This window comes from Archocentrus centrarchus, chromosome 19 (genome assembly GCF_007364275.1).
Source record: "Archocentrus centrarchus isolate MPI-CPG fArcCen1 chromosome 19, fArcCen1, whole genome shotgun sequence".
In the NCBI taxonomy this organism is placed as follows: domain Eukaryota; kingdom Metazoa; phylum Chordata; class Actinopteri; order Cichliformes; family Cichlidae; genus Archocentrus; species Archocentrus centrarchus.
The window spans coordinates 6,786,568-6,810,370 of record NC_044364.1 but is presented as its reverse complement, the minus strand read 5'-3'; the positions used below and the strand labels follow the sequence as shown (position 1 = coordinate 6,810,370).

General features: G+C 41.2%; 1 protein-coding gene across 1 annotated transcript; it reads right to left on the bottom strand.

The window, feature by feature from the left end:
- Window positions 1-3,428: 3,428 nt before the first annotated feature.
- On the bottom strand, window positions 3,429-23,573 carry LOC115797781 (WD repeat-containing protein 49-like). Its single transcript, XM_030754277.1, has 19 exons — window positions 23,503-23,573; window positions 22,279-22,516; window positions 21,954-22,100; window positions 17,013-17,135; window positions 16,754-16,925; window positions 16,623-16,669; window positions 16,398-16,550; window positions 16,065-16,253; window positions 14,781-14,972; window positions 14,152-14,625; window positions 13,885-14,034; window positions 11,206-11,390; window positions 10,174-10,313; window positions 9,317-9,465; window positions 9,029-9,240; window positions 6,240-6,367; window positions 5,648-5,700; window positions 5,381-5,510; window positions 3,429-3,614 (listed from the first exon to the last, which is right to left on the bottom strand). The coding sequence occupies exons 1-18, from the start codon at window positions 23,571-23,573 to the stop codon at window positions 5,421-5,423; spliced, it is 2,913 nt and encodes a 970-aa protein (XP_030610137.1). The 3' UTR covers window positions 3,429-3,614; window positions 5,381-5,420.
- Between the last annotated feature and the right edge of the window lie 230 nt (window positions 23,574-23,803).

Below are 23,803 nucleotides of genomic sequence, written 5' to 3'. Positions count from 1 at the left end.
AAGAGAGTGTGTGTGTATACATGAGAGAGAGAGAGTGAGCGAGAGAGAGAGAGCGACAGAGTAGAGTGTGTGGGTGTGTGTGTATGTGCAGGTATGTACACAAACATCAAATTACACGTTAGGAGACTGAGAAAGCAAGTGCAGTGGGGGGGTAGAAAACACACTCTTACACACTCTTGGAGAGCAGTACAATGCACTTCTTCTTATTAAACAGATTTGAATGAAGCCTCGTCCAGCTGGCGTATCCACTGTAATGCAATGCCAGTGCTTGTGTGCAGGTCCAAGTCCAGTTTTCATTATCGTGTGTTTAAGCTGGCCGCCTTCCTGCGTGATTTCTGACAGGAAAATTTAAATTTGCATGTGTGAATGCACAGGTGTAGAAATGAGTTAAGCTGTTAAGTGTTTGACTTGCCTCGCCATCCTTTCTTCTTTTCCTAGATGACGTGGAGGAACGACTCCCTTCCCTCTGTTATCTTCTTGTCTCCACTCTGCTCCTCCTCATTTAGTCCATTTTCACTTCTTGGTCAGTTCATCAAATCCTCTCATCCCATCATCTCAGATTTAAACTTTCATCCTCCGTGCTCTTTCCTCATTTCCTTTCACTCCCCTCTTCTTTTTTTCCTTTTGCCTCCTTTATTCAGCCTTTCGTGCTACAGACCTCCAGTTTGTCTCACTCCAGGCAAAAATTCCCAGCTGCACTTTCCTTCCTGCTGTAGTTCCCACACATGAATCCCTCACCCCTGTCGCCCTGTCATGCTGATCTACACAGATACAGACATTCATAAAAGGCAGCGCAGGAGAACAAAAAACATTACACAACTTCAAATGAGGAAATAAAGGGAAATCCAATACCTCACCGTGTTAGGACACCTTTGCCTTATTCTCTCTCTTCCTGATTGCTCTGAAAGCAGATTGTGTTTAAATCACAAATTCTTCTGCTTGTTGCCCATGTCAACTTTAAAAACCCTAAGCAGCTTTATAGTGAAGCAATGTAAACCTCACAGGGCATTTCCCAGCCTGCATCTGCGCTGTTGTGGTATTTTGGAACATCTGTCGTCTGCTTGGCTGTGTGTGTTTGTGTGTGTGTGTGTGTGTGTGTGGAATTCTGGCAAGACGACGCGTTGATGTCTGGGAGTAGCTCTCCAGGGTGTTTTACCCTCTCAGAAGAGAAAGCAGGCTGAGAGAAGCTGTTGCTGATGTTGGAAATCAGTGAAAGGAAGCTTTAACCTGCCAATTAGCCAGACTGTAGAGCTTCTGCTTTACCTCTAAAACCACAGTCTTTTCTTTTTTTCTTTTGTTTTTTTACTAGACAAACAAAAAGGGATGCTTTTGTTTAAAAGCAGATCCAGTACTGTACAAAGTGTTGTACCACATTTCTACAACCACCCATTTCTTTATATTTTGCTCAGAAAATGGGTGCAGTGATTTACTGAAACATATGCAAACATACATGGAAATACAGCACATCACTCAAAAATGCAGTTTGTACAATTCTATAAAGTCAATATTTGGTATGACTTTATTCTTCAGCACAGCCTGAACTCTTTTAGGCAGCTTTCTTGTCAGTTTTTAAGTAGTCTTTTCTTTTCTTTACTGCATTGGCAGTGTGTTTGGGTTCACTGCCATGCTGAAAAAAGAAGCCATTGCCTATCAGATGGTACTGCAAAGTGGACCAAAATCTGATGGTACTTTTCCACATTCATGATTCCATCAATTTTAACATCCCCAAACCATGACAGAGCCCCCACCGTGTTTTACAGATGGCTGTAGACACTCACTGTCACTATCCTCCATTTGTCCAGTTTTCTCAAACATTTTGAGAACACTCTGCACACCATGCTTGGAAATCATCTTGTTGGTAAAATAATATTATTTTATGCTGATCAAACTGTGTTACGTTTGGCATTGTCTGTTATATGTAGATATAACACTGGCTCATCCCTTGGGTTAGGTGCCTTTTTGTGCTTGAAACAAGAACAAGAACAACAATAAAAGACCACTTTAAACAATGACAAGGAAGTTTGGCTCCTTGGAAACAAATTATACAGAAATGAGGGGTGACTTTTGCACAGTATTGTATTTTATATTATGCATTTGCATAAAAAGTCCAACATTTTTCACAACCGAATGAACTTTCTAAGTTTCTACTGGTTGTACTTTGCTTTAAAGGCAAAAAAAAAGAAAAAAAAGAAATTCAAAACTTTTTTGCTTTCAATCCACTGCACAAGAAAAGACAGGAAGTTGTGTTATCTTAAAATCAAACCATCTGTGTTCATGAGCCGACTCCAGATATTTCTGACAACACAACACATTTGGTGGAATTCACTCATGCACTGTTGGCTTGAAGATGCTGGAGGGGGCAAAATGCTCTCTGGATGACTTGCCCAGTTTGTCCCAGCTGTGTCTGTTCATATTCATCCCCGGGAAACACACTCGAGAAGAAGCTCTGAGCCTGCTTCCACCCCCGCTTAAACATCCGTATGGTACTTAAACTAACCCACTTCTTCAGAATAAGCAAGAAGGCACGTGCAAAGACGTTTCAAAAATCAAATGTGGGAAGAAAACAGAAAAATAGGGCAGTGAGTCTTGTGCCACCAATTTCTGCAATTCAGCCAAGCTGTGATGATAAGTACAGGGTGGCTTTTGTTGAGATAAAGGGGTGCAATTGTTCTGATGTTTGTCTGTCTAGATGACTGTTTGGATGACCTAGAAGTATCATATCAGGAAGCTTCAAATTATCTACAAAGAACTGCAACTTTATTTCAAAATGGTTCAGTTCTCTGTTTTTGCATAGCTATATATCCATTCTTTATACTATAGCTTAGCAATTTACTTAGTTTTCTCCAAAATGTTATGCACCCATTACTTCTTGGGGAATGTACAGTGCTGCACAAAGGTCTTAAGCCACATCTCATTTCTTCATATTTTTTCTAGGAAAATAGGAAATCAGTACAACATAATCAGTACAGTAATTTCCTGGGAAAACAACTCCAAGTAGCAACCAATCAAAAAGCAAGCAAGCAAACAAACAAACAAACAAAACACACAGGACAGGACAGAGCACAACCCCCCTATAAAGTTATGGTTCACTTTTAGACAGTGCAAGCTTTTAAGAGGTGCTACTGAGCCAGATTTCTGTACTGCTGCACAGAGCCACCATTTACACTCTACTATGCAAGGCTAGCACACCACCATCGCCGTGTAGACATTTTCATATTTCCCAAAATGTCAAAATGATTTCTTTACACATATAAAAGAAGCATGTATCAATGAATGGGCCAAACATCAGAGAGCAGTAAAGCAGAATAAGATGAAAGCTGAAACCGGGCGACGAAGGGCAAAAAAAATACAAAATGCAGAAGAGACAGTTCAGTGACTGTGAAAATCCTGCCAGCACAGTGACTTTATAACATATTCAAGAGGACGTATTCAATTTGCACTTTCAAAACAACTTCACAAAAGGAAATGCAAAGGAACAATGTTCATGTTTCAATCTTTGTCTACATCTGACTCACTTCTTCTTTCAGATGCTGCATGCTGAGTTTTGTGCTGCCAGTCAACTATCTGATAAAACATACAGTGAATTGTGGGCAAATCTTCAAAAAAGCCATCTCCTGGAAAAGGAATGAGTGAAAAAACAGAACAAAACAAAAGGAAAATCAGAACCAGACTTTTCAATATCCAAAAACATTTTTATAAATATGAGGGTTCATAGATCAAGACATTCTTCAACATTCTTAATTTAAAATACAACTAAATATGTTAGATTAATCAATGCAGGTCCCTTCTTTCTGACCTCTCAGTGGTCAATCCACACGAACTGGCAGCTCTTCCATTGTCTACGCCACAAATGAACAATGTGGTAGTTTTATAAAAGGGACAAGGCTGGCAGAAGGAAGAGGAAGAGAGAGAGAGAGAGGGAGAGAGAGGAAGAGGAAGAGCAACAGAGGGAAAGATCAAGAGAATCAGAAAAGACAAAATTCTCACCAGATGCATCCTAAATAGAGCAGCAGTACTCATTTCTTGCTCCTGTTTCCCTCTCATTTTCCCTTCCCATCAATCAAGCTTTTTTGGAAAACCTTAGCCTGACTGAGGTTAAAAAGGAGGTGAAACCGAGCTGCCACATTCCTCCATAATTGATTGAGCCTTTTATAGCTGCATATACTGACCAGTATATTTGTGTTGTCCAGAAACCTAGACTACAAAGCTAGTACCCTGTTTTATTGTCTATTTTACTTTATATGAGACCATAATTTACACGTCATATTGACTAAAACCTGAAACTAATGAAAGCATAAAGTAATAAGGAAAAGCTGAACACTGGGTGCATTTTGTCATAAACTTTGACAATTAGAAAGAAGAGGAGTTGCCCCCTGCTGGCCAAAGAATGTAAGTTTATGTCACTTCCACTTTAGCCACGCTTCTGAGACCCGGAAGCTGTCAATCTATTATATACAGTCTTTTTTTGTTTTGTTTTTTTAAGATATTTTTTGAACTTTTTTAGTTTACAGTGAAGAGAGACAGGAAAGTGAGAGATAGGGGACACAGCAAAGGTCAGACTGCTTCAAGATGATAGGAAGACAACAGTAACTCATGTGGTGGGCCCTCATGCTTTTTAAGTGCTTGCTGAATGGTCAAATAACTCTGGAATCCAGGAAGCCAGTGTTTGAACATCATTGTCTAGCTCTCTTTTGAACATGATCCCATTTTTAAAAAATAAATAAATGCAACACTATGAATGTTTTCCAGACAAGAGTGTTTTAAAATATTCCAGCATTTAAACCATATCATTTCTTCTTTCTTGTTTATGACTGCTGCCTTTCACACCACATTAAAATTTGGCTGTTGTGAAGAACTACAAACACTATTTGACATGGTTGGATGGTGCAAGCTATGTTTATCATAAAGACTGCAAAATAAATAAAATCACCAAGTTATGGATTTTACACAACAGTTTTCTAGTAATTCAGCAACCAAAGTAAAGGTCACCAAGCTAATTAACTAGTAACTAGTGAAGGTTACAGGTTCAAGTAGGCCCATTTTGTTACCTTTGAAGAGAGCCAGGCTTTCAGCTTTTTGCTATTTAGTTGCTGTAGCTTAATATTTTCTGAATAGCCATGGATGATATTAATCTTCTCACGGAACATTTGGCAACAATGCATATAAGTGCATTTCCAAAAATGTGCAACTATTCTTGTAAAGCTTGATTTGCAGAATTTTTGGTATTCTTCTGGGACAGAGTGGATTGAAAAGGGATAAAATAGATTAGTTATTTCTTACTGCAGTCACCAGGCACCACCAGAACATCAAAGGAGGTATTCATAAAGCCAGCAGAAGCAGAAGAGAAGGGATAAGATCAAGTAATCAGCACAAATCTCACCAGCAGGACCACAAGAGTCTGAAGAGACAAGAACAGCCAATCAGCAGTGATTGCTGTGGTCGATATCCTCAAAGACTCTTCTCCTCTCGTAACACAAAGCTACTGTCTGGCAGAAGTCCTCACATGGATACTGAGACACACAAAGCCAGGTACAGATGAAGGATGAATTTGTGTGTTTGCATAAAGGAGGGAAACGCTACAACAGAGATGAAAATGGCAAAATTGTGTTTGCACTCAGCAGCTGCTGATTTTGTGCTAGCAGGTTACCATGGGTTGCTGAGGTTGCTCATGGTCATTCACTGCTGGGCCAGTGGATGAAGCTGAAAGAGGATGACAAAAGGCAATGAAATGTGAGTAAATGTATCCACGTGTGTGTCTGCCTGGGTTTGGGTGCAGAAAAAGCACAGCTAATCGCTTATTTTGGCAATTTCTGAGCAACGGCAGACTGTGAGAGGAAAGTGTAGGAAATGTCTTGTAGATACACACCCTCACACACCAACCTTGAGTATTTGTGCAGTTAAAAAAAAAACAAAAAAACAAAAAACAATCTGGCTTGCATGTCTAAAGGAGAACATTGCCCAAATGTTCCAGAGCTGAGCTCCAGACTTTGCAGGAGGAGAATGTGAAGAATGCTCTGACTCTCCTCTTCATAATATGGTGAAATTGGACATGATCGAATCTGAGTATCAGGTTAAACACTGTACTGTTTAACCCCTTTTTTATGAATACTGTCAGCAGCAGCTGTGCAAACCCACATATGTGTGCAGAAGGTTATCTGATCAAAGTGCTAATTACTGGAAGGGGCAGCCAAATGTGACTGGCAATAGCTCCAATTGTGTGTGTGTGTGTGTGTGGTTACCTTCAGAACAGCATTCTTGATGTGAAGCTTGATCGTGGTTAGTGGGGTCAGGTACTTGACTTTGGACCTCACTGGCTTCTATATTTTCACTCTCAGTCCTCCTCTCTTCTCTCAGATTCTGTGTCTTCCTACGAGTGTCATAACAAAACAGCACCACTGTTTACTTTAGATACAAGTTTCACAATTTCATGCGTGTCAAGCTCCTGATAGACAAGACTCAGGTCAGTGATCTCTCTTGGATGATGATTTGTCACAGAGGGCGATATCTGTGAGAATGTTTGCTGTTAGACTTGATTTAAACCAGAGCTGTTAGTGCTCTCCATCTCTGTGGTGAAGCTGGCCTCCATCTGAGTACTCTGTGTGCTCCTTCTGTGTGTGTGTGTGTGTGTGTGTGTGTGTGTGCGTGTGTGCGCGTGCGTGCATTTTAGGACTGCTTTACTGGATGAGTTAAAACTGACATAATGACTTCAGCATATGCAAGATCTCAACTTCACGAATTTACAAGCTAATAAGTGCCCTCAGAGCATTTTTACTGTGATACTCTGTTGACGTTTTGTGGTAAAAAAATGAGGCTACAGATAGTTTCAAAGTGAATGTTTGACACCTTCTGTGATGTAATTGCATACATTCGGGATGTTTGCACTTGTCAGAGATACAACAGGAATTCTCAAAGTTACAATAACTAAGTGGCAATTTAGTGAGCCAGCATAAGATTTGCAGCTGTAGTAAAAATGCACAAAACACTATGTTTTAATTTTTTAATTTGATTGTTCAGAGAATGGTGGCTTACACTGGTAGTTGTCATTTTTGGGCCTTTTTATGATCATTGCTGCGGTGGCTGCTATATTTTTTTGACTCCAGCTCTACTAATTAGTGTTACAATGGTTTAGTCTTCTATGATGACTGGAACGAAAGAGCTGAAATGGAAGAAAACTGTTTCCTAAGTCTTGATCTGTGTTGCTCTATCACAGTATGACCTGGATGAATGAGGCACGGTGTATTGCTTCACTTCCTTGTTGAGCTTGTTGGGCTAGAATGATGGAAGAACCCTGGTCATACTGGTTGGTCAGAAACTAGTAAACAAACATGTTAGCAGCTTTGTGAAGCTGCCCTTACCACTAGAGTATGTGAAAGGACACTCAAGTGTTGTCTAGTGCTGTGTGGGTGGCTGATTAAACCACCCACAGAATCAGACGCCAAAGCGGCAGTGGCAGAGAGTGTTAAAGTGCATCCATACAAAGAGTATAACTGACAACAAGCTGCTGGAACGAGTCCTAAAACTCAGAATGATTATTTTCCACTCCAGGTTCTGTTGTCTCAAAGTTAATAATGCTTTTTTTTTTTTTTTTCTGTGTCTGAAATAAGGTTTGTGGTTAGTATCTTCAGATATTTTCCAATTTTGTTTTCTAATATAAAATACATTTAAAAAATAACCCACAATTTAAAACCTTTACATTTCCCAAACCTGTTGTTTGCCAAGTATCAAAATAATGCTATAGATGTTATCAGTGCCATTTGACGTCTTCACAGCCATTGACTGTATATAAAAGATGGGTGTGGCCACCATGATGGAATGGTGTCATTTTTCATCCCTAGAGGTGCCTGCTTTTTTATAGCCTAATACTGGTATTAATTCATAAAGATGATCTTGTTGTAAATATTGTAAGCTCATATTTCACAAAGAGCTTATTAAAAATTCAAAACACTGTGGAAAATTTTTTTTTTTTTTCTCTTGAGGGAACCAGGGTGCTGCTAACTAACATCCCTGCAGCACTCTATTTGCACTTTGGCTCTGTCGCTCTCTTCCTCAAACACACAGACATTAAATATACATTCTCCATAAGTTAAACAATAATGTTGTCATGTTCCTCAGTGAGGCTCATATACACGGACATTTATTTATATTTCTAAGCGTCTGCTGACTCTCTCTTTAACTTTAACTGCACTTTTTCCATCCCCTGAAATTAAATTATTCCCGACAGCTCTCTCCTTCATGGTCCATGTTACCCAGCATGTGACAGAAAAACAGAGAGCAAAGATGTGGGCCAAGCCAGAGTTTACGACCTTTAACCAAAGTGAAGTTTTTATTAAAGACTCAAATGTTTGTGGAACCTTGAGGGAAGTTTCTTTTGGAGGACACGTTCAACCATGATGCACATCTCTTTATTAGACTGGCTATAAACCACTTCCTGTTGATATCATCGCTTATTTGGACTCGTCTTCCATTTGATGCTGGCAGCTTTAACATGCCACTCTATTAGTTGTTGATACTCTAGAATGACTTAATCATAAAAATCGCTGCCATGTTCGCAAGCCTCATCTTGAAACTTGGCCTGTATGATAATTGTGCTTCACATTATTATGTGTGCAGTCGCTTTCAGCATTTATTGCCTCTAATGAACAAGGAGTGACATTTTGGCTCAATGTTATTTTCTCTCTACTGACCTTTTCCCCCTGTGTATTGAACACATTTCTGTCAGGACCATTTTAGTTTTTAGCTAGAGTGTTAGAAGAGCAGACATAGCATGAATAGCATGAAATGGAGGAGGTGGGTTGCAAAGCAGATTGCAGAAATACCAACAGGCTGAAGCACCTCAGACTGCAGCTGAGAGATTTGGCAATAGGATGTGCAGAAGAAAATCAACTTGAGCATTCTCACCCATCTCCCGGTAGGCCAAGCAGCCTGCCGACAACACCCAAAACCCTCTCTGTAATTCTTTATAGGTTTTTGTTGTTACTGTTGTTGTTATTTGAGGTAAAGTGCTGAGGAAACAAGCACGTTTACCTACCTATGATAAGTTCCTGGGTCAGTGATATTCCACATCACTTCTTGGCCAAAAAGCCCCACATGATCACCATCCTGTGTCCATAGGCCAGCTGAACCATCATCTGATGCCGTCAGGACAAACAGCCTGTCAGCCACCTCAAGGACTTCCACACATATCAAGGCCCTTTTGTGAGCCTTCCAACGCTGCAGCAGGTGAGGTCGTTCACAAGCTGCCTGCATGAAAAGAAAATATGTCAAGTATATGGGGATATAAGGTGCAGTACACATTGCAATCTGACATCCAGCACACCTCAGGTTGGATCTCCAGTGCACAGGAAGAAATGTCCCAGATCTGAAGGCAGCCTGTTGTGTCACCTGAGACCAGAATGGTGTTTTTAGATTGATCTGAGTTCAGGCTAAGCACACACTCACCTGGCTGCTCTGGAGCGTAGAAATGACCTGGGAAAAAAAAAAAACAGAAAAAATAGACATGCACTCATGAACTCATCCAAGCATAAAGCACTAAGTACAATCTAAAATAAATTTGCTGGTAACAATAGGCTTGCTTATATTTTTATAGGCAGTTAAAAAGTCTCCTGGTTCACTCCAAGTTGCATGCAAGCAAATCTATTTATATTCAGATTTTGTGCCAATTTCCAGAATTCCTTTTTTTTTCACTTAAATAACAAACGTGCTGCTGAGACAAACTGCAACTCTTTAACAGATTTTTGTTATCACTTGTATTCCTCTTATGTCATGATTTGAAATTCCCGTCCCTGCTGGAAATATGCACGAACACATATATAAATCTATACAGACGGACAGTTCACTCATATACACCCATGCAAGCCTGTACCCATATGCAGTGGTCACAGTGCATGAATCCCACACCACTAAACACAGATGGGATTTGGAAAGAGACATATTTGTGGGCTGCCAGGAATGGTACCGGCTGGCAGCCAAGTCGACAGTTCAGCCTAACTGTCACTGCCTGCACGGGCTGTTTGTAAATCCTTCTTATGGGAGGAGGAGAATTAGAAGTGACAGACAATTAAGAGTTTTATCTTAGATGAATGTTTTCTAGTGCAGCATCCGTTTTATTATTTTTTTTTTGAAGGGCCTCACATCAGTCCCTTCTGTAAACTTTTTCTTGTGCAACTCACTCACCATAAGTATGATTCTCGCCAGTGATGCTCCAAAAGCTCAGCCAGCCACCTTGGGATGACACCAGAACCCCCTTGTTTCTTAACTCTTTGCTGCCAGCTCGATGCTGAAGGAACAAAAGGCAATCCACAGGGAGAGCTGAACTGGATACACACAAGCAGAAAGAAAACATAAAACAACCCAATATTATGAATATGTTACTATTAGCTAAGGCTCCAACATGCTAGACAACCCATAATTGCAAGGCTGTACAATGGAAATACTGGGTTGGTTTCTGGCACCAGTCATTAAAATGTAAAAGAGTTGTAACATTTTATTTCCTTGTAAAACATGACATTTGGCCTGAATATGTGATTTTAATGTGTTGGTATTCTATAACTCGTCTCCTGGGCTCTTGCATTTTAAATTTTATGTAAAGAATCACAGCGGAAACAAGTAAAACTGAAAGAACCAGATGATCATTTAATCAATTAGTGAGCAATTATTTTAATTATCACTTCATCACTTTAATGGCTTATTCTAGCTTCTCAGCTGTGAATATTCCCAACTTTACCGCTCATGTGCGATGATAATTGAAATATCTTTATTTGGTTGCGTTTATCATGGTGAGCTTTATGAAATGACAATACACGTTATTCATGCTCTTCTGACATTTCACAGATATGTGATAATTGAACAAACTAGAAAATAATCTGCATATTATTTTAAAATGTAAAATAATTGTTAATCTACGGTTTTATTGTGTTATTCTTGACATGTTTTCTCATCAGTGAAGACAGCAGGGCTCCAAACGTAAATGCATTCCCATTTGTCACAGCTCAGCAACAATTGATCTGTGATATGAGAATCATGATGTGAATGAACAACTTAAAAACACAGACAAGTCACGTGATCAGAGATGCTGAGGAATGCTGATTTGTTTCATGTCAAAAGCTGCACTTAAGATACATCAAGTTTAATAAAATCTGTTTAGAAGAGTAAAAAGACTGACTCACAAATTTTGGCAAGGTGGCACACAGAGCTGCATCCCCTTACCATGCCTGCATCCCTCTCTGTAGGTGGAGCATTGGTCCTTGTGTCTCCATCCTCCAGATCACTACCTCTCCATCATAACTTGCTGTAGCAACAACTCTCAGAGCGGGACACTGACACACAGTCAAGATGTCTGATTTGTGGACGCCGCTGGACTTCCAGGACGTGTCTGCTCTCACCTTCAAGTCCTATATGCGGAGTTTATGAAAAAATAAAGCACACCTTACAATTTGCAGAAGCTTTTTTGAGGACAATTATGAAATTATGCTTCCAACTCTGTGACAGTTTATAAATGGTCTGAAATAACATTTAATTGTCTGTGTTGTGGCAACTCTACTTCCTTCTCCTAGTTGCTGATTAAGAGAGCATCTCAAGTTGAACTACACTCTCTTAAATGAATTAAAACCGATATCTAAGGAATACTGTGCAGATGAATTTGATCTTGCCAGAGGCATATACTGTATAACATATGCATATATAACTGCAATTTGCTGATAAGAAATTTTCTAGCTTTTGGAAATGAAAAAAAATTTGAACAAAAAAAAAAAAAAAAAGACAAACTAAGGTCTGCTTAAGCAAGGAGTTTTACAGTGAGAAACATTATGTAACAGTGGGGGGTGGGGGGGGCAGCATTAAGAATCTGCTGCAGAAGCATAAATACTCAGTGTTACTACTGTTCGCTTTAACAGATGAATCCAACCACAGAGCAGATGGCAGTTAGAGAGGTAAAATGTAACACAAGAATTTGAAGCTTGAGAATAATGTGCAAACCCAGACTGTTATATATTTATGCACTGAGACCCGTGTAGCAGCATGTGTAGCTGTAGGTGGATGTGGCTTTTTTTATGTGTGCTCTGAAAAGACCGTGGAGACTTTCTTCACTGCTGACAGGAAAACACACGAGTTCTGATTTATATTATTGGATATAGTTTAGTGTTACTGTTGGAGGAAAGATTTTCTGAGCCTAATTTGGAACAAAGTCTTCTAAAGCCCAAGTTGTTGTCGGCATTCTTGAGAAAAACACTCTGTTTTAAGTCTGTACTAGATTAGTCACTATGGTGACAGCTGTTTGTGTAGGACTCATCATGCTGCTTTTAACATCTGGGGAAGAACTTGTAGCAAAAATGTCAAAGCTAAAACTGTGTGATACTAATTTTATTGCATCTTAATGTATCTGGGCTTCTTGGTATAAATGGGTGGACTGCATTACCCAGAATCACCTGTCAATCAAAAGTTTATGTAATGCATTTAATGCGATGATTTTCTGTTCTGTTTTTCTTTCTTGACCCACAGCTAATGATTTTTTTTCACTGTCTTTCCAATCTGAGAACCAGCAGCTACTGTCAGGGTGTTCAATTCTAATTAAATTCAATTAAATGTTATTTCTATAGCACCAAATCACCTCAAGGCACTTTATATTGTAATGTAAAGACACTACAATAATAGAGAGAAAACCCAAACAATCAGACAACCCCCCTGTGAGTAAGCATTTGGCAACAGTGGGAAGGAAAACTCCCTTTTAACAGGAAGTAACCTCCGGCAGAACCAGGCTCAGAGAGGAGCAGCCATCTGCCGTGACCAGTTGGGGGTGAGGGGATGGAAACAGGACAAAACACATGCTGTGGAAAAGAGCCAGAGATTAATAATAACTAATGATTAAATGCAGAGTGGTGTATAAATTCATAGAGTGAAAAGAGGTGAGTGAATAAGAAAAACTGAGGAAGGGTATCTGATTTGGGATTTAATGGGGGGGGAGAAATGGGAGAAATATCCTCTCTCTTTCTGGTCCCTGCCAGTACTCTAGCTGCAGCATTTTTATATCAACTGAAGGCTTTTCAGGGAGCTTTTAGGACAGCCTGATAGTAGTGAATTACAATAATCCAGCCTAAAAGTAGAAGATTTGTAAGGCCGAGTGCAATAAGCTCAATTTTATCTGAATTTAGAAGCAGGAAATTAGAGGTCATCAAGGCCTTTATGTCTTGAAGACATTCCTGCAGTTTAACTAATTGGTGTCTGTCATCTGGGATCATAGATAGATGAAGCTGGGTGTCATCTGCATAACAATGAATATGCATGCTATGCTATGCCCAATAGAATTGGTCCCAGCACGTGTGGGGTGGGGGTGTGTGTCAAAGTGCGTATAGTGTTACGGCATTCACAGGATTTTCAGAAAACTTCACCGCTGACCTTTACCTTAGTGTCAAGGTCACAGAGAAACCGTCTGAGATTTTGTGTAGATACATTTATGATGTGAATTTGAACATCCTGGGTCATTGTTCTCGAGTTATGGCCAATGTTAAAGTTTTTGTAGAACAGACACCGCCAACACCGACACCGCCAACGCCAAGGCTATGACAATGCCTCGACTTTTTCTTCAAAACATAAGTCGATGGATGTATGGCTACGGAAATACTGACTGTAAGGAATAAATCCAATTCATAGAGCATTTTTTTACTTAAAGAAGAAACAGAGCAGAAAAGGAGAGTAAAGCGTGGAGTACCAATTTTAATTTTAGGACAGAAATATAAACTATAATCCTCCCTAAACATCTTTTTTCTCTCTTCTTTCTGAAACCGGAGAGGGAAATAAAACATTGTTTTTCAGCCTGGTGTTCAGTAACTCTCACAGCTGTATTTATGTGGCACTGCTGTTGATTATAACTTTAAGGGATCCTGATTTTACCTTGTCTCCTGCAATGCTGTACTGAGTGATGCGCTGGCTCCACCCCACAGCCAGTAGCTGGTTGTCATGGAGACAGGTCAACCCAGTGACTTCAGAGTTGGTGATAGGCTCCAACTTGTGCAAGTTTAGGCCATTTAGTAGATTCCACACCTGCTTGGGAAGTGGCCAACACTCTGGTTTATGCATTTTACACAGGAATGAGCAAATGCATCAAATTTGATTTTTTTTTTCTGTATATACTGATAGTAACAAGATGTGGTATTAAACCTTAATAGTGCCATTATGAGCCCCTGTGATTAGTCTTCTGTGAGAGGAGTCCAGTGCCATGCAGGAGAGCACCTCTTCTCCATGAGCATTTAAAATGTAAAGTCGCCTCTTTCCTGTCTCGACATCCCACAGAAAGAGAGATGAGTCAGCGTGTCCAGTCACCACCTGCCTCAGGGTGGGGTTGTACAAAGCACAGGAGAGGGATGGACCCCATTTATATTCTGTCCCGAATTCCTTTCCTGCATCTGTTAACCAACCACCTCCTCCTCTTCTCCTTTCTGCCAGATTGAGCACTGCCAGGTAATCTTTGCAGGCCACCAATAAATGAGGTTGCATCTCATCAGGAAGAGGAGGGCTGAGCAACAAGAAGGGAAAATTGCCATGTTCTGGGATGCGACCTTGTTGCAGACAGGGAAACTGCAGGCCAAGAACTTTCAGGCACTGATGGGTAGAAATGTCCCAAACCCTCAGCTCCTGACAAAAGAAGACAAAAACAGCAACATTAATTAGTACATAAACAAGCTCTGCTGCCTTATAGCCACACAAAAATTCCAAATGTGCATTTCTGGTAAATTGTGAGTAATATGACTGTACAGATTCTATTGAAAGATTCATTTTTAATAACTCACGACATCTCTGGAGTAGCTGAAGATCTGCCCCACATGTTGGTAGATTGCAACATCCAGTACAGTGGTGTGGTGGCCCAGCAATGTAGCCACAGGACTTGTGGTCACATATCGTGACCACAGTCTGACTTTTTGGTCACAGCCTCCTGTAACCATCAACTGCAGGGACGCATTGTAGTCGAAACACTTGGCTCCCTGACATGAGGCAAAAGCAGTGGTATAGCATGGTATATGGATGTTTCTATGTAGGTGAAAATATAAACGTAATGCTGCTGAATGCTTCTTTCTTTGAAAAATTCAGGCCTGGGTTGTTTTGTTTTTTTTTAACTGGTGGTTACAATGTTAAAATGTTCAGACAGTTAATTGGAGAATAAACCTAGGGTACCCATTCAAAAAAGCCATTGTGAATAACAGGAAGTATCACCACCCAGTTTTACTCATTTCTCAGCAGCCAGTGGGAGTGAATTTTAACACACACTGTTTGTTCTTCTAGATAAATCTGGATGGTTATAACAGCATTTAATATGGTGTAACATTGTTATACTAGAACATACTAGAACATTCAGTGCTATATATATATTTTCACATATCAACCTGCCCTCGTAGGTCAGTGTCACCCAGACCACAGTGCTGTGACCCACAGCTCTAACTGACCTTGATCAACATCAAAAGAGGACAGCTAATCAATTTTACAGATGGCTACAGATATAGTTCTCATGCAAAAAACCTGGATATTTTAGTAAGTTAATTAATTAATACCCACAACTTGAGACACAAATTGCCAAAAAAAACACTAAAAGGTTAATCAAGACTGTGCTGTGCATGTGTGTTTCTGAATGATGGGGTCCTGAAAACAAGCACATGTGCCCACTATTTTATAGATCTAGTGTTACTCAGAAGATATGATATAAGGACAAGTTATCAATATATGTAATTCAACATACACTCACTGGTTGCTTCATTAGGTACACGTGTTCAACCATTCATTAACCCACTAATAAAAATAAAGCAATTATTCTTAATGAGCTTATAGTCCAAAACCTGATGACAAGTGAACTAAGCTGACTTGGGGCTGCTTGGCTTACTTTAGCATGTATGAGCCACATTAAAATTAAATTAAAACTTTGACAAATATTTTTTACTGCTGGTGACATACTGCATGCACACTGCTATAGTAGTCATGAATGAATTATACTTGGCACATGGACCACAAGGTGGTCCAACGTGGTACTGGCAAGATATCAGTGAGTGTATTACCAGTTAAAATGACCTTGTGATGTTGGTTACCTGCTTAAATTTCCAAATGTAAGGCTCCTGCTTCGATGACACACTCATAAAAACCACAGATGTGGTGTCACTTTCTGACGATGTCATGATGATGTTGGTACTGGGTTCAAACATTACTCTGGTAATTGGTTCCATGTGGATGTTGGGGATGTGCTGGTAGGACACCATGTCGCTATGTTCACCAAGATCCTGTGAAGAATCAAACATATAAAACCAGTGAGTTCGAGTAATGTTTGAGGAAAAATTGTAGCATAATCAACAACTTGTCAAGGGTTTTTTTTTTTTTCACTGATTCTGTAACAGAGTTCAGTAAGCACAGAAGGGAAAACCTACTGGGAAAAAGATCCTTTGTGGGCCTTTTTCTCTCTTTGATGGTTTCTTGAAAAGTCCCCTAGATGAGTTCAGGAACCACATCAGGTGGACTCCTCCTTTTTCATCCCCCAGCAGCAGCAGAGGAGGCTGCTCTAGACTCTTGAAGGAAAAACCCTTTAGATTAAAGTGATGCATTTAGTGCTTTCCAAGTGAAGATATCCAGCTACAACAGTAACGTCGTCCTACCTGTACATTATGCCAATAACACAGAGAGGTTGGCACACTACGGAACCCTGTGAGCAATTATAAGACAAAGAATTAACAATATTTAGGATTTTTGTGCAGTTTAGTTGAGTGTTGTTAGCAATTTAGTGTACCATATAGGTGAACATCCTCCAACAAATTGTTTGAAGAAATAGTAACAAAATGCAAGTCCCTGCAGTCAGTTGCTATTGCAATCTTATGGACGTTGCTCATGTACACAGCATCAGTGGTCCAGCCCCTGAATCTCCTTGTGTTTGCCACTTCTTCCGTTGGGTCTCCAGGAAGCTGGTTTTAAATATAAAAACGTGAGTGGGTGTGTGAGTGTGCTGTAATTCCACGTGGGTATTAAAGTAGTAACATGATGTCACTCACCCCTAAAGTTTTGAGGGTGTGTAGGCTGCTGTTCCAGACGGTGATCTGACCCCCCTTACTGATGCTAATATAGCGGAGTGGAGGAGGATGGGAAACAGCAACCAAGCGAACTGTTGGCTCCCGCTGCAGAGCATTAAGTATGAGTATGAGTGCAATCAATTAAAGAAAGGTTACTGGGGGAAAGAAAGTAATAACACAGAACTTAGAGCTGAAAAATGGAAAAAATAAGATGCTTCATCCTTCATCCTTTTTAGTAATGGAACACTTTATTCATTATAATTTATAGGAGCAGCTGAATGTGGTCATTTATACTTACTTTGCTTGCATTTAACAGACCTTGATGAACCCTAGAGCTACTAAAAAAGGTTAGGCAAACAGCCTCGCTAAATTACAGTAGGAGAACAACCAATGATGTGCTGTTGATGGCTTTCACTGAAAATGTTTGAAGAAATAAGAGTGTCTTCAAAGGTCAGGTGAAAATAATAAAAATAACGATTTCCAAGTTCTGTTTGGCTGCTTCACTGCTAGCATCATGGATTACTGAGGCACTGATACCTGAAAAATAATATGCTTTTCCCTGCTATGAACAGTCAAAATGTTTTACAGAGAGCCCCAAGACTCGTTTCTGGCCACAAAAGAACTCTCCAAGCTAACAATGCTATTAAAAATTTGAGCCTACTGTACCACTTTCCTCTGGAGTCATCTTTCTAGCTAAATAACAACATTCCAACATTATTATGTTCTATTAGTATGAGTGATAAAATTCATATTAAAAGTAGTAATTTAATACAAAGTTGTCAATTCAGGTTTGGTAAGTTAAGTGTAGCAATGATCTGTTTTACTGCATTTGCTTGTAAATAAGCATGCACAGTAACCTCCTGCAAATACACAAGATGTTTGAAAATTTTGCTGCATTTTCTACATTTTTTCTACTCTAACATATTAACACATCCACCGGTAAGTAAACAAAGTGAGACCAGTTTATCTATAGATGTGGAAATGTAATTAATTTCAGTTCATTTTAATTAATTTAGTTTTTTATGGAATAAATATACCATTAACACTAGAGTAGCCTATATTAATCAAACACACTTTTTACAGTATATTATGTTGGGTATGCTACAGTCTGTCACTGTCCTTCAGGCTGATACATATTTACAATAGAGAAAGTAAAAGGAGAAGTAAAAGCAAAGACAATTTCAAATAGGAGGAAAAGAATCTGTATTCCAAATTTGATTTGTGAGTCAATTTAATTATTTTTAGAACATTTTTGAAAATCTTTTTGTAAAATTCTGAATTCAAAAATGTCTTATTAGTTAAGTTAAGTTAAGTCCGTCCTACAGGGAAGATTTAACCTTAATCAATTGAATCTAGAAATGCCTACTTGGGTAACAGAATTTCTTAACCTCTGTACCCCAAAATTGTTATCAAAATTATATAAATTATTAATAAAAACTGATGATTCAGTTTCCCTCCCAATTACAAAATGGGAGCGTGATCTTTCTGTCAACCTGGATCAAAATTTATGGACAGAAATATGTTTAAATATCTTCAAAATGACTAAAAGACCCCAAATACAACTTGTACAATATAAGATTCTCCATAGAACATACTACACTGGACAAAGGATGTTCCAAATGGGCCTTACACACTCAAACATATGCACCCACTGTACAAGCAATTCAGAGGATAATCATCTACACGCTCTGTGGTCTTGTGTACCAGTTCAGAGATTTTGGCAGAGGATTTGTGAAGATCTATCCACATGGTTTAGCTGTCGTATCCCAACTTCCCCCAGACTATGCATCTTAGGTGATGTCAGTGAATTAATTATGGAGTTAAATATATCACACATAGTTCTTACTGCCTTGTGCATCGCTAAGAAGATGATCCTCATGAACTGGAAGACAAAAAATAAACTATGTATTACTCAGTACAGAAATTTATTAGTAGATCATGTTAGTTTAGAGAGAATGTCTGCTTCTTCTAAAAACAAATTGGAGGAATTTGACTCTCTTTGGTTCCCACTGCTCAGCTCCATTACTTAGTGGGGGTGGTGGGCTGCGGGCTCTGCTCCTGATGTGCTTTGTGGGGGGGTGGGTGGGGACTCCGGAGGCCTAGGTAGCTGGTAGCCTCCTGAGACTGGAGTCCTGGGGCGACCTTCTGGTGATGTCTGTGTGCCTGTCCTGGTTGATGGTGGTGGGGGCTTGGATGGTGCTGCCTTCGGTCCTGGGGTGTGGGCGGGGTGCTTGGGGGGGTGGTGCCGGCCCTCGGTCAGTTGGCTGGTCTTCCCTGTATGGCTTGGGGGCTGGGGTCTGGGGCCCCGGCACTGGGGCCACGCCGGCTCCCGGTGGGCCCCCCCTGGCGCGGGGGGGGCCTCTGCTGTCCCGGCCGCGCCGCCGGGTGGGGTGGGTTGGCCTGACGTCGGGATGTCCGGTCTACGCTTTTGGGGCCCTGGGGTGCCTGCATTGCAGGGGGGTGGGGTGGGGGATGGGGCCGCGGTGGGGTGGTTGGGGGGGACTGGGCACTGCATTTCCATGCCCAGGCCAGTATGTCCTGTTGCCTGTTTGTGTCTATTGTTGAGTGAATGGGCATCTAGGGGGAGCGGGCCGCCCTCTGCAGTGGGGGCGAGGGCGCCAACCTCGGGTGCTGCAGTGCTCCGGGATGCTGTCACCGCGGCCCCGGGCTCACCTCCCCCTGCCCTGTGCTGGGGTGTGGGAGGTCGGGGTGCCTATTGAGCCAGCGGACAGCTGGCTCTCTTCTTCCAGGATTCTTCCTGGTCATATGCCCCCCCCCCCCCCCCTCCCCCTCCCCATACACAAACACACACACACACACACACACACACAGAATACACATCACTCACAGATGTAGGATGGAGAGGCCACGTGGAGAGCTGCACCACCACTTGCCTCTCCGTTTTAATTGCACTTTAGTCATTATAACTCACAACACATACACACTTACACCCTGATACACATAGGACCTTTGGGGCAGGCATGTTACTCAGAGGTTGATGAGATGGGCCGCTGAGGTGGCCCCACTCGGATCCTCGTCACTGTCTGTCTCCAACTTTTATTTGCACTTTAGACATGGAGGGTTTTGGGGGGGCAGTGTGGGCAAGCACTGACGACCAACAGTTGGCGCTTGTGGCATAACTGTCCCCTCAATTTTAACTGCACCCTATACACCTCATTCACTCACAAACATTAACACATAGACCTACAAGTTGGGGAGGAGGAGGGGTGGATGGGTCATCTTACACCCCGATTTCTTGCGTCTCGCCCGGGGTAGGGGTCGGGTGGTTCCTTGGGGACCGGGCTGGTGGCGTCCTGGGGTCGCTGTTGGCCCTGGGGTGGTTTCCACTTTCCCCGCCTTCAGAGGGTGGGTAGCTATGGATGAATGTGTGTCTTTGTGTATTTGTCACCGTCTCCGTGAGTATGGGTGGGTGAGTGAATGTGTATGTATGGCATATCTGTGTGTGGGTAAGTATGTATGAGCATGTATGAGTATCTGTGTATAAATGTGTACACGGGTGTGTGGGTGTGTTTGTATGTATGGCTGGACCTGGGTCTGGGCCTTGTGCCTTGCCTCCTGGCCGCTCCTTGCTGGTTGCCTCCTCCCCCCTACCCCCCTGGGATGGGGGTGCCTTGGGGTTCCTGGGTGGGGCTGGGTGTTCTGGCGTGGGTGCTGGCCTGCCCCCCTTGGGGGTGCGGTGCGGGGCTGCGTTGGCTTCTTCGGCGTGGGGGGGGGCTCTGTGGAGGGTCGGGCGGTCCTTGGGTGCCGTGGGCCCGGGGGCCCTGCCGCTGGCCAGTGCAGGGGGCTGGCCGCTGGGGGGGGGCTGGCTTCTCATCGCCTTGGGTTCCCTGGAGCCCTCGCTCCTCGACTGGGGGGGCTCCGTCTGAGACCACCTTCTCCCGTCTGCTGGGGTAGGTGTGCGGTTGTCTTTGGACTGAGTGGCCGGGGGTCTTCCTGGCTCTTGGTGGGCTGCTGGTGGCCTGGGGTTCCGGGGATTTCCGTACCTGCCTCTGGCTTCTGATGGGTGGAGCTGCAGCGTTTTGCCCTCATTGGTAAGTACGTTCCATGACACAGACACAAACATGACACAGACACAAACGCCCACTCAATCACAACTCAACAAAATTGTTGGTGTGCGTAACATGCTTTGTTAGTTTTGTTTTTCACACACAAATTTATTTTTGCAATTATTGATATTATTTTTTTATATGTTAAAGTGATGAACTATCTGATTAATAGACTTGTGCTCTTTCCCCTTTTTTTTTTTTTTTTTTTTTTGCTCCCTTTCTCTCTCCCCTTTTCTTCTCTTTATTTTCCTCTTCTTCAGCCTGTCAGCTCTGGCTGTTACATAGTATGTGGAAAAATAACTCAGATAAATAAAATAAAGGGTTAAAACATCAACAAGAAGAGCCTATTGAGAACCTATAGAGCTCATCTTGAAATAGCAAATATGTTTGGCACAACAACGCATTCAGATCACAGTTCTGCTTGCAAGATCTACCAGACATGACAGGCTTAAAAAAAAAAAAAAAAAAAAAATGTCTTATAAAAAGGGTTCAAGAGGGTTTTTTTTATTGAGTTTATTGTTAATTTCCACAAATCCATTTTCCATTTGAACTATTTATTGATGGATTAATACTTCATTATAAATATTTTTTGTCTTTTTAAATTTCCATTAAAATATCAGATAGTGATATTTTAATGTATAAGTAAAATACAACAATGCATGCATAGTTTTATTGTACAACTATTTTTTAATTCATAAAATGGTTGATTGCACTTCCTCAGTATATTTATACTTCTTTTTTCTTTAATATATAAAATTTTAATTCTCTCTTCTCTATTTAGTTCTATATTTCTGGTAGGAGATTCAGAAAAACAGTGTTAAAATCAGAACATCTGATCAAGATGCACCAGAGTTACCTTATTATGAGCGCAGTGTCTGAGCTGAGGCTGGGCCTCCAGCAGAGCAGCCGGGGGAATAGAGGCCCGCTGTCGCTCAGTGTACTCCAGAAGCAAGTAGGAGCACAGCTGCTGCCAGTTTACTTGTCCAGTGCAGCTGATATCTACCTGGACATGGAAAATATAAAAATCAAATCATCATTCATCATCTTCTTTTAGTAGGACAGTTAATTTAAACCAATTATAAACTGACATGATGCTGTTTTATGAACTGTAGTTTATCATGGACTACAATATAACCTATGTCCAGTTTTTATCAAGACTTAAAATTTTTTTTTCTTTTTACTTCATCAAAGAATCTCTTGCACCACGTGTCCTCGATATTTGGACCAATGACAGACTTCAGAATGTCCCCAAACTCCTCAAACTTCAGTCCACGTTCTTCACTTGCACCTCCAATCCTTCCCTTGGGCTTGTTTTCCTGTGTCTGAAGTCCAGCCTTTGAATGGGTAAAAGCATTTCTCAGGAGCTGTAGCTGCTCTGGGCTCAGTTTCTCTGCGGGACTGACGCCGCAGGCTGGATCCCTGCAGAGAGCAGCACATCAGTGATTGGAAAAAGGAAAAGGCAGAAGCAGAAACAGAGGTAGAGGAGATTTCCAACTGGTGAACAGGTTTGAATTCATCTTCACCTTCATTTGCCGTCATCTTCTCACTGATGTAGGAGCAGGTGTTGCTCTATATTGTGAGGTTAATTGTATTATTGTTGTAAAATTATTTCTAGCATCCACACAAATCTTTAGAGTTTATTACTGCAGCCAATAAGGCAGCACCGCAGGTGAACTGGGTGTCAAAACATGATTATTCCTTACACACTAATGAACCGTTAAGTTCAGTGTCTCACCAGCATTTTCCTTTTTTTTCTGGCCATCATGTCGCTGATGTGTTGTACAAAGCTGACTGCAGAATGAATGCAGCACTCCCCTGTGGTAGTTTTGGTGTAACACACTTTTCAAATAGAAGAAATAAAGAGATGAATGATATGTAAAGTTGGGGGGATGTGTGTCTAAGAAAAGCGCTCCTCGTCACCAGCAGCTCCTGTGTGGGGCCTGTTGCTAGGGGAGACTAACAATAAGTCACATGTCTTACTATTGTGAGGTCTTTTCCTGGTCCATCAGGGGCATGCATGAGTGGTCCTTTACATCATGCGCATTACTCACAATCAACCAGTGGAACCATAAAATAATTAAGCAATAAAGAGGCGGTTGTATTTGAGGTAAAACTGTGCGGGGCGGCTGGAAGAGAAATGAATCGAGAAGTGTGTGAATTTAAGAAGTCATCTGAAAGTTTGATGCCGGTGTACAACTTCTCATATGTTCTTGGGAGGCAGAAGAATGGATTGAAGTACAAACAATAAAAATTGAAAGTCTTTTTTTTTAACTTATAGGAAGATGTAGGAGAAAGTCTGACATAAGGAGATATTAGTAGGCATGCACTAATGTCCAGAGGTGACAAGTGAGATCCATATTAATGTGCAAAATTTATAAAGATAATATAGGGGGAAAAAAACTTACCAAAACCTGCTGTGGGGCACCTCTTTCTCATAAAGGGTCCACAAATCTTTTTTGTTTCTTAAAGTATCCATAGTGATAGCCTGATTCTAACTTTATCAGTCTGAACTCCTCTTTAAATCCCTCTAAATTCTTTCATCTGTATTTTATAGTGAACGTAGCAGAGAAAGGAAAAAAGAAAGAGTTGAGTCCAGTCTGAGATCCTTGCTGAGCCTTGAGCCTAACCCTGCACAGCCTTTGTTTCCGTCCACTCGTCTGTCTTGTCATGCAAACCTCAAACAAAGCCTGTTGTCTTCAGACAAGG

Coding starts and splice junctions, on each gene's coding strand:
- LOC115797781 (XM_030754277.1), bottom strand. CDS start 23,573: ATGGATACTTTAAGAAACAAAAAAGATTTGTGGACCCTTTATGAGAAA. Junction 16,551..16,622: donor GTTATTGGCATAATGTACAG/GTAGGACGACGT, acceptor TTTAATCTAAAG/GGTTTTTCCTTCAAGAGTCT. Junction 9,466..10,173: donor TGGCGAGAATCATACTTATG/GTGAGTGAGTTG, acceptor TTTTTTTCCCAG/GTCATTTCTACGCTCCAGAG.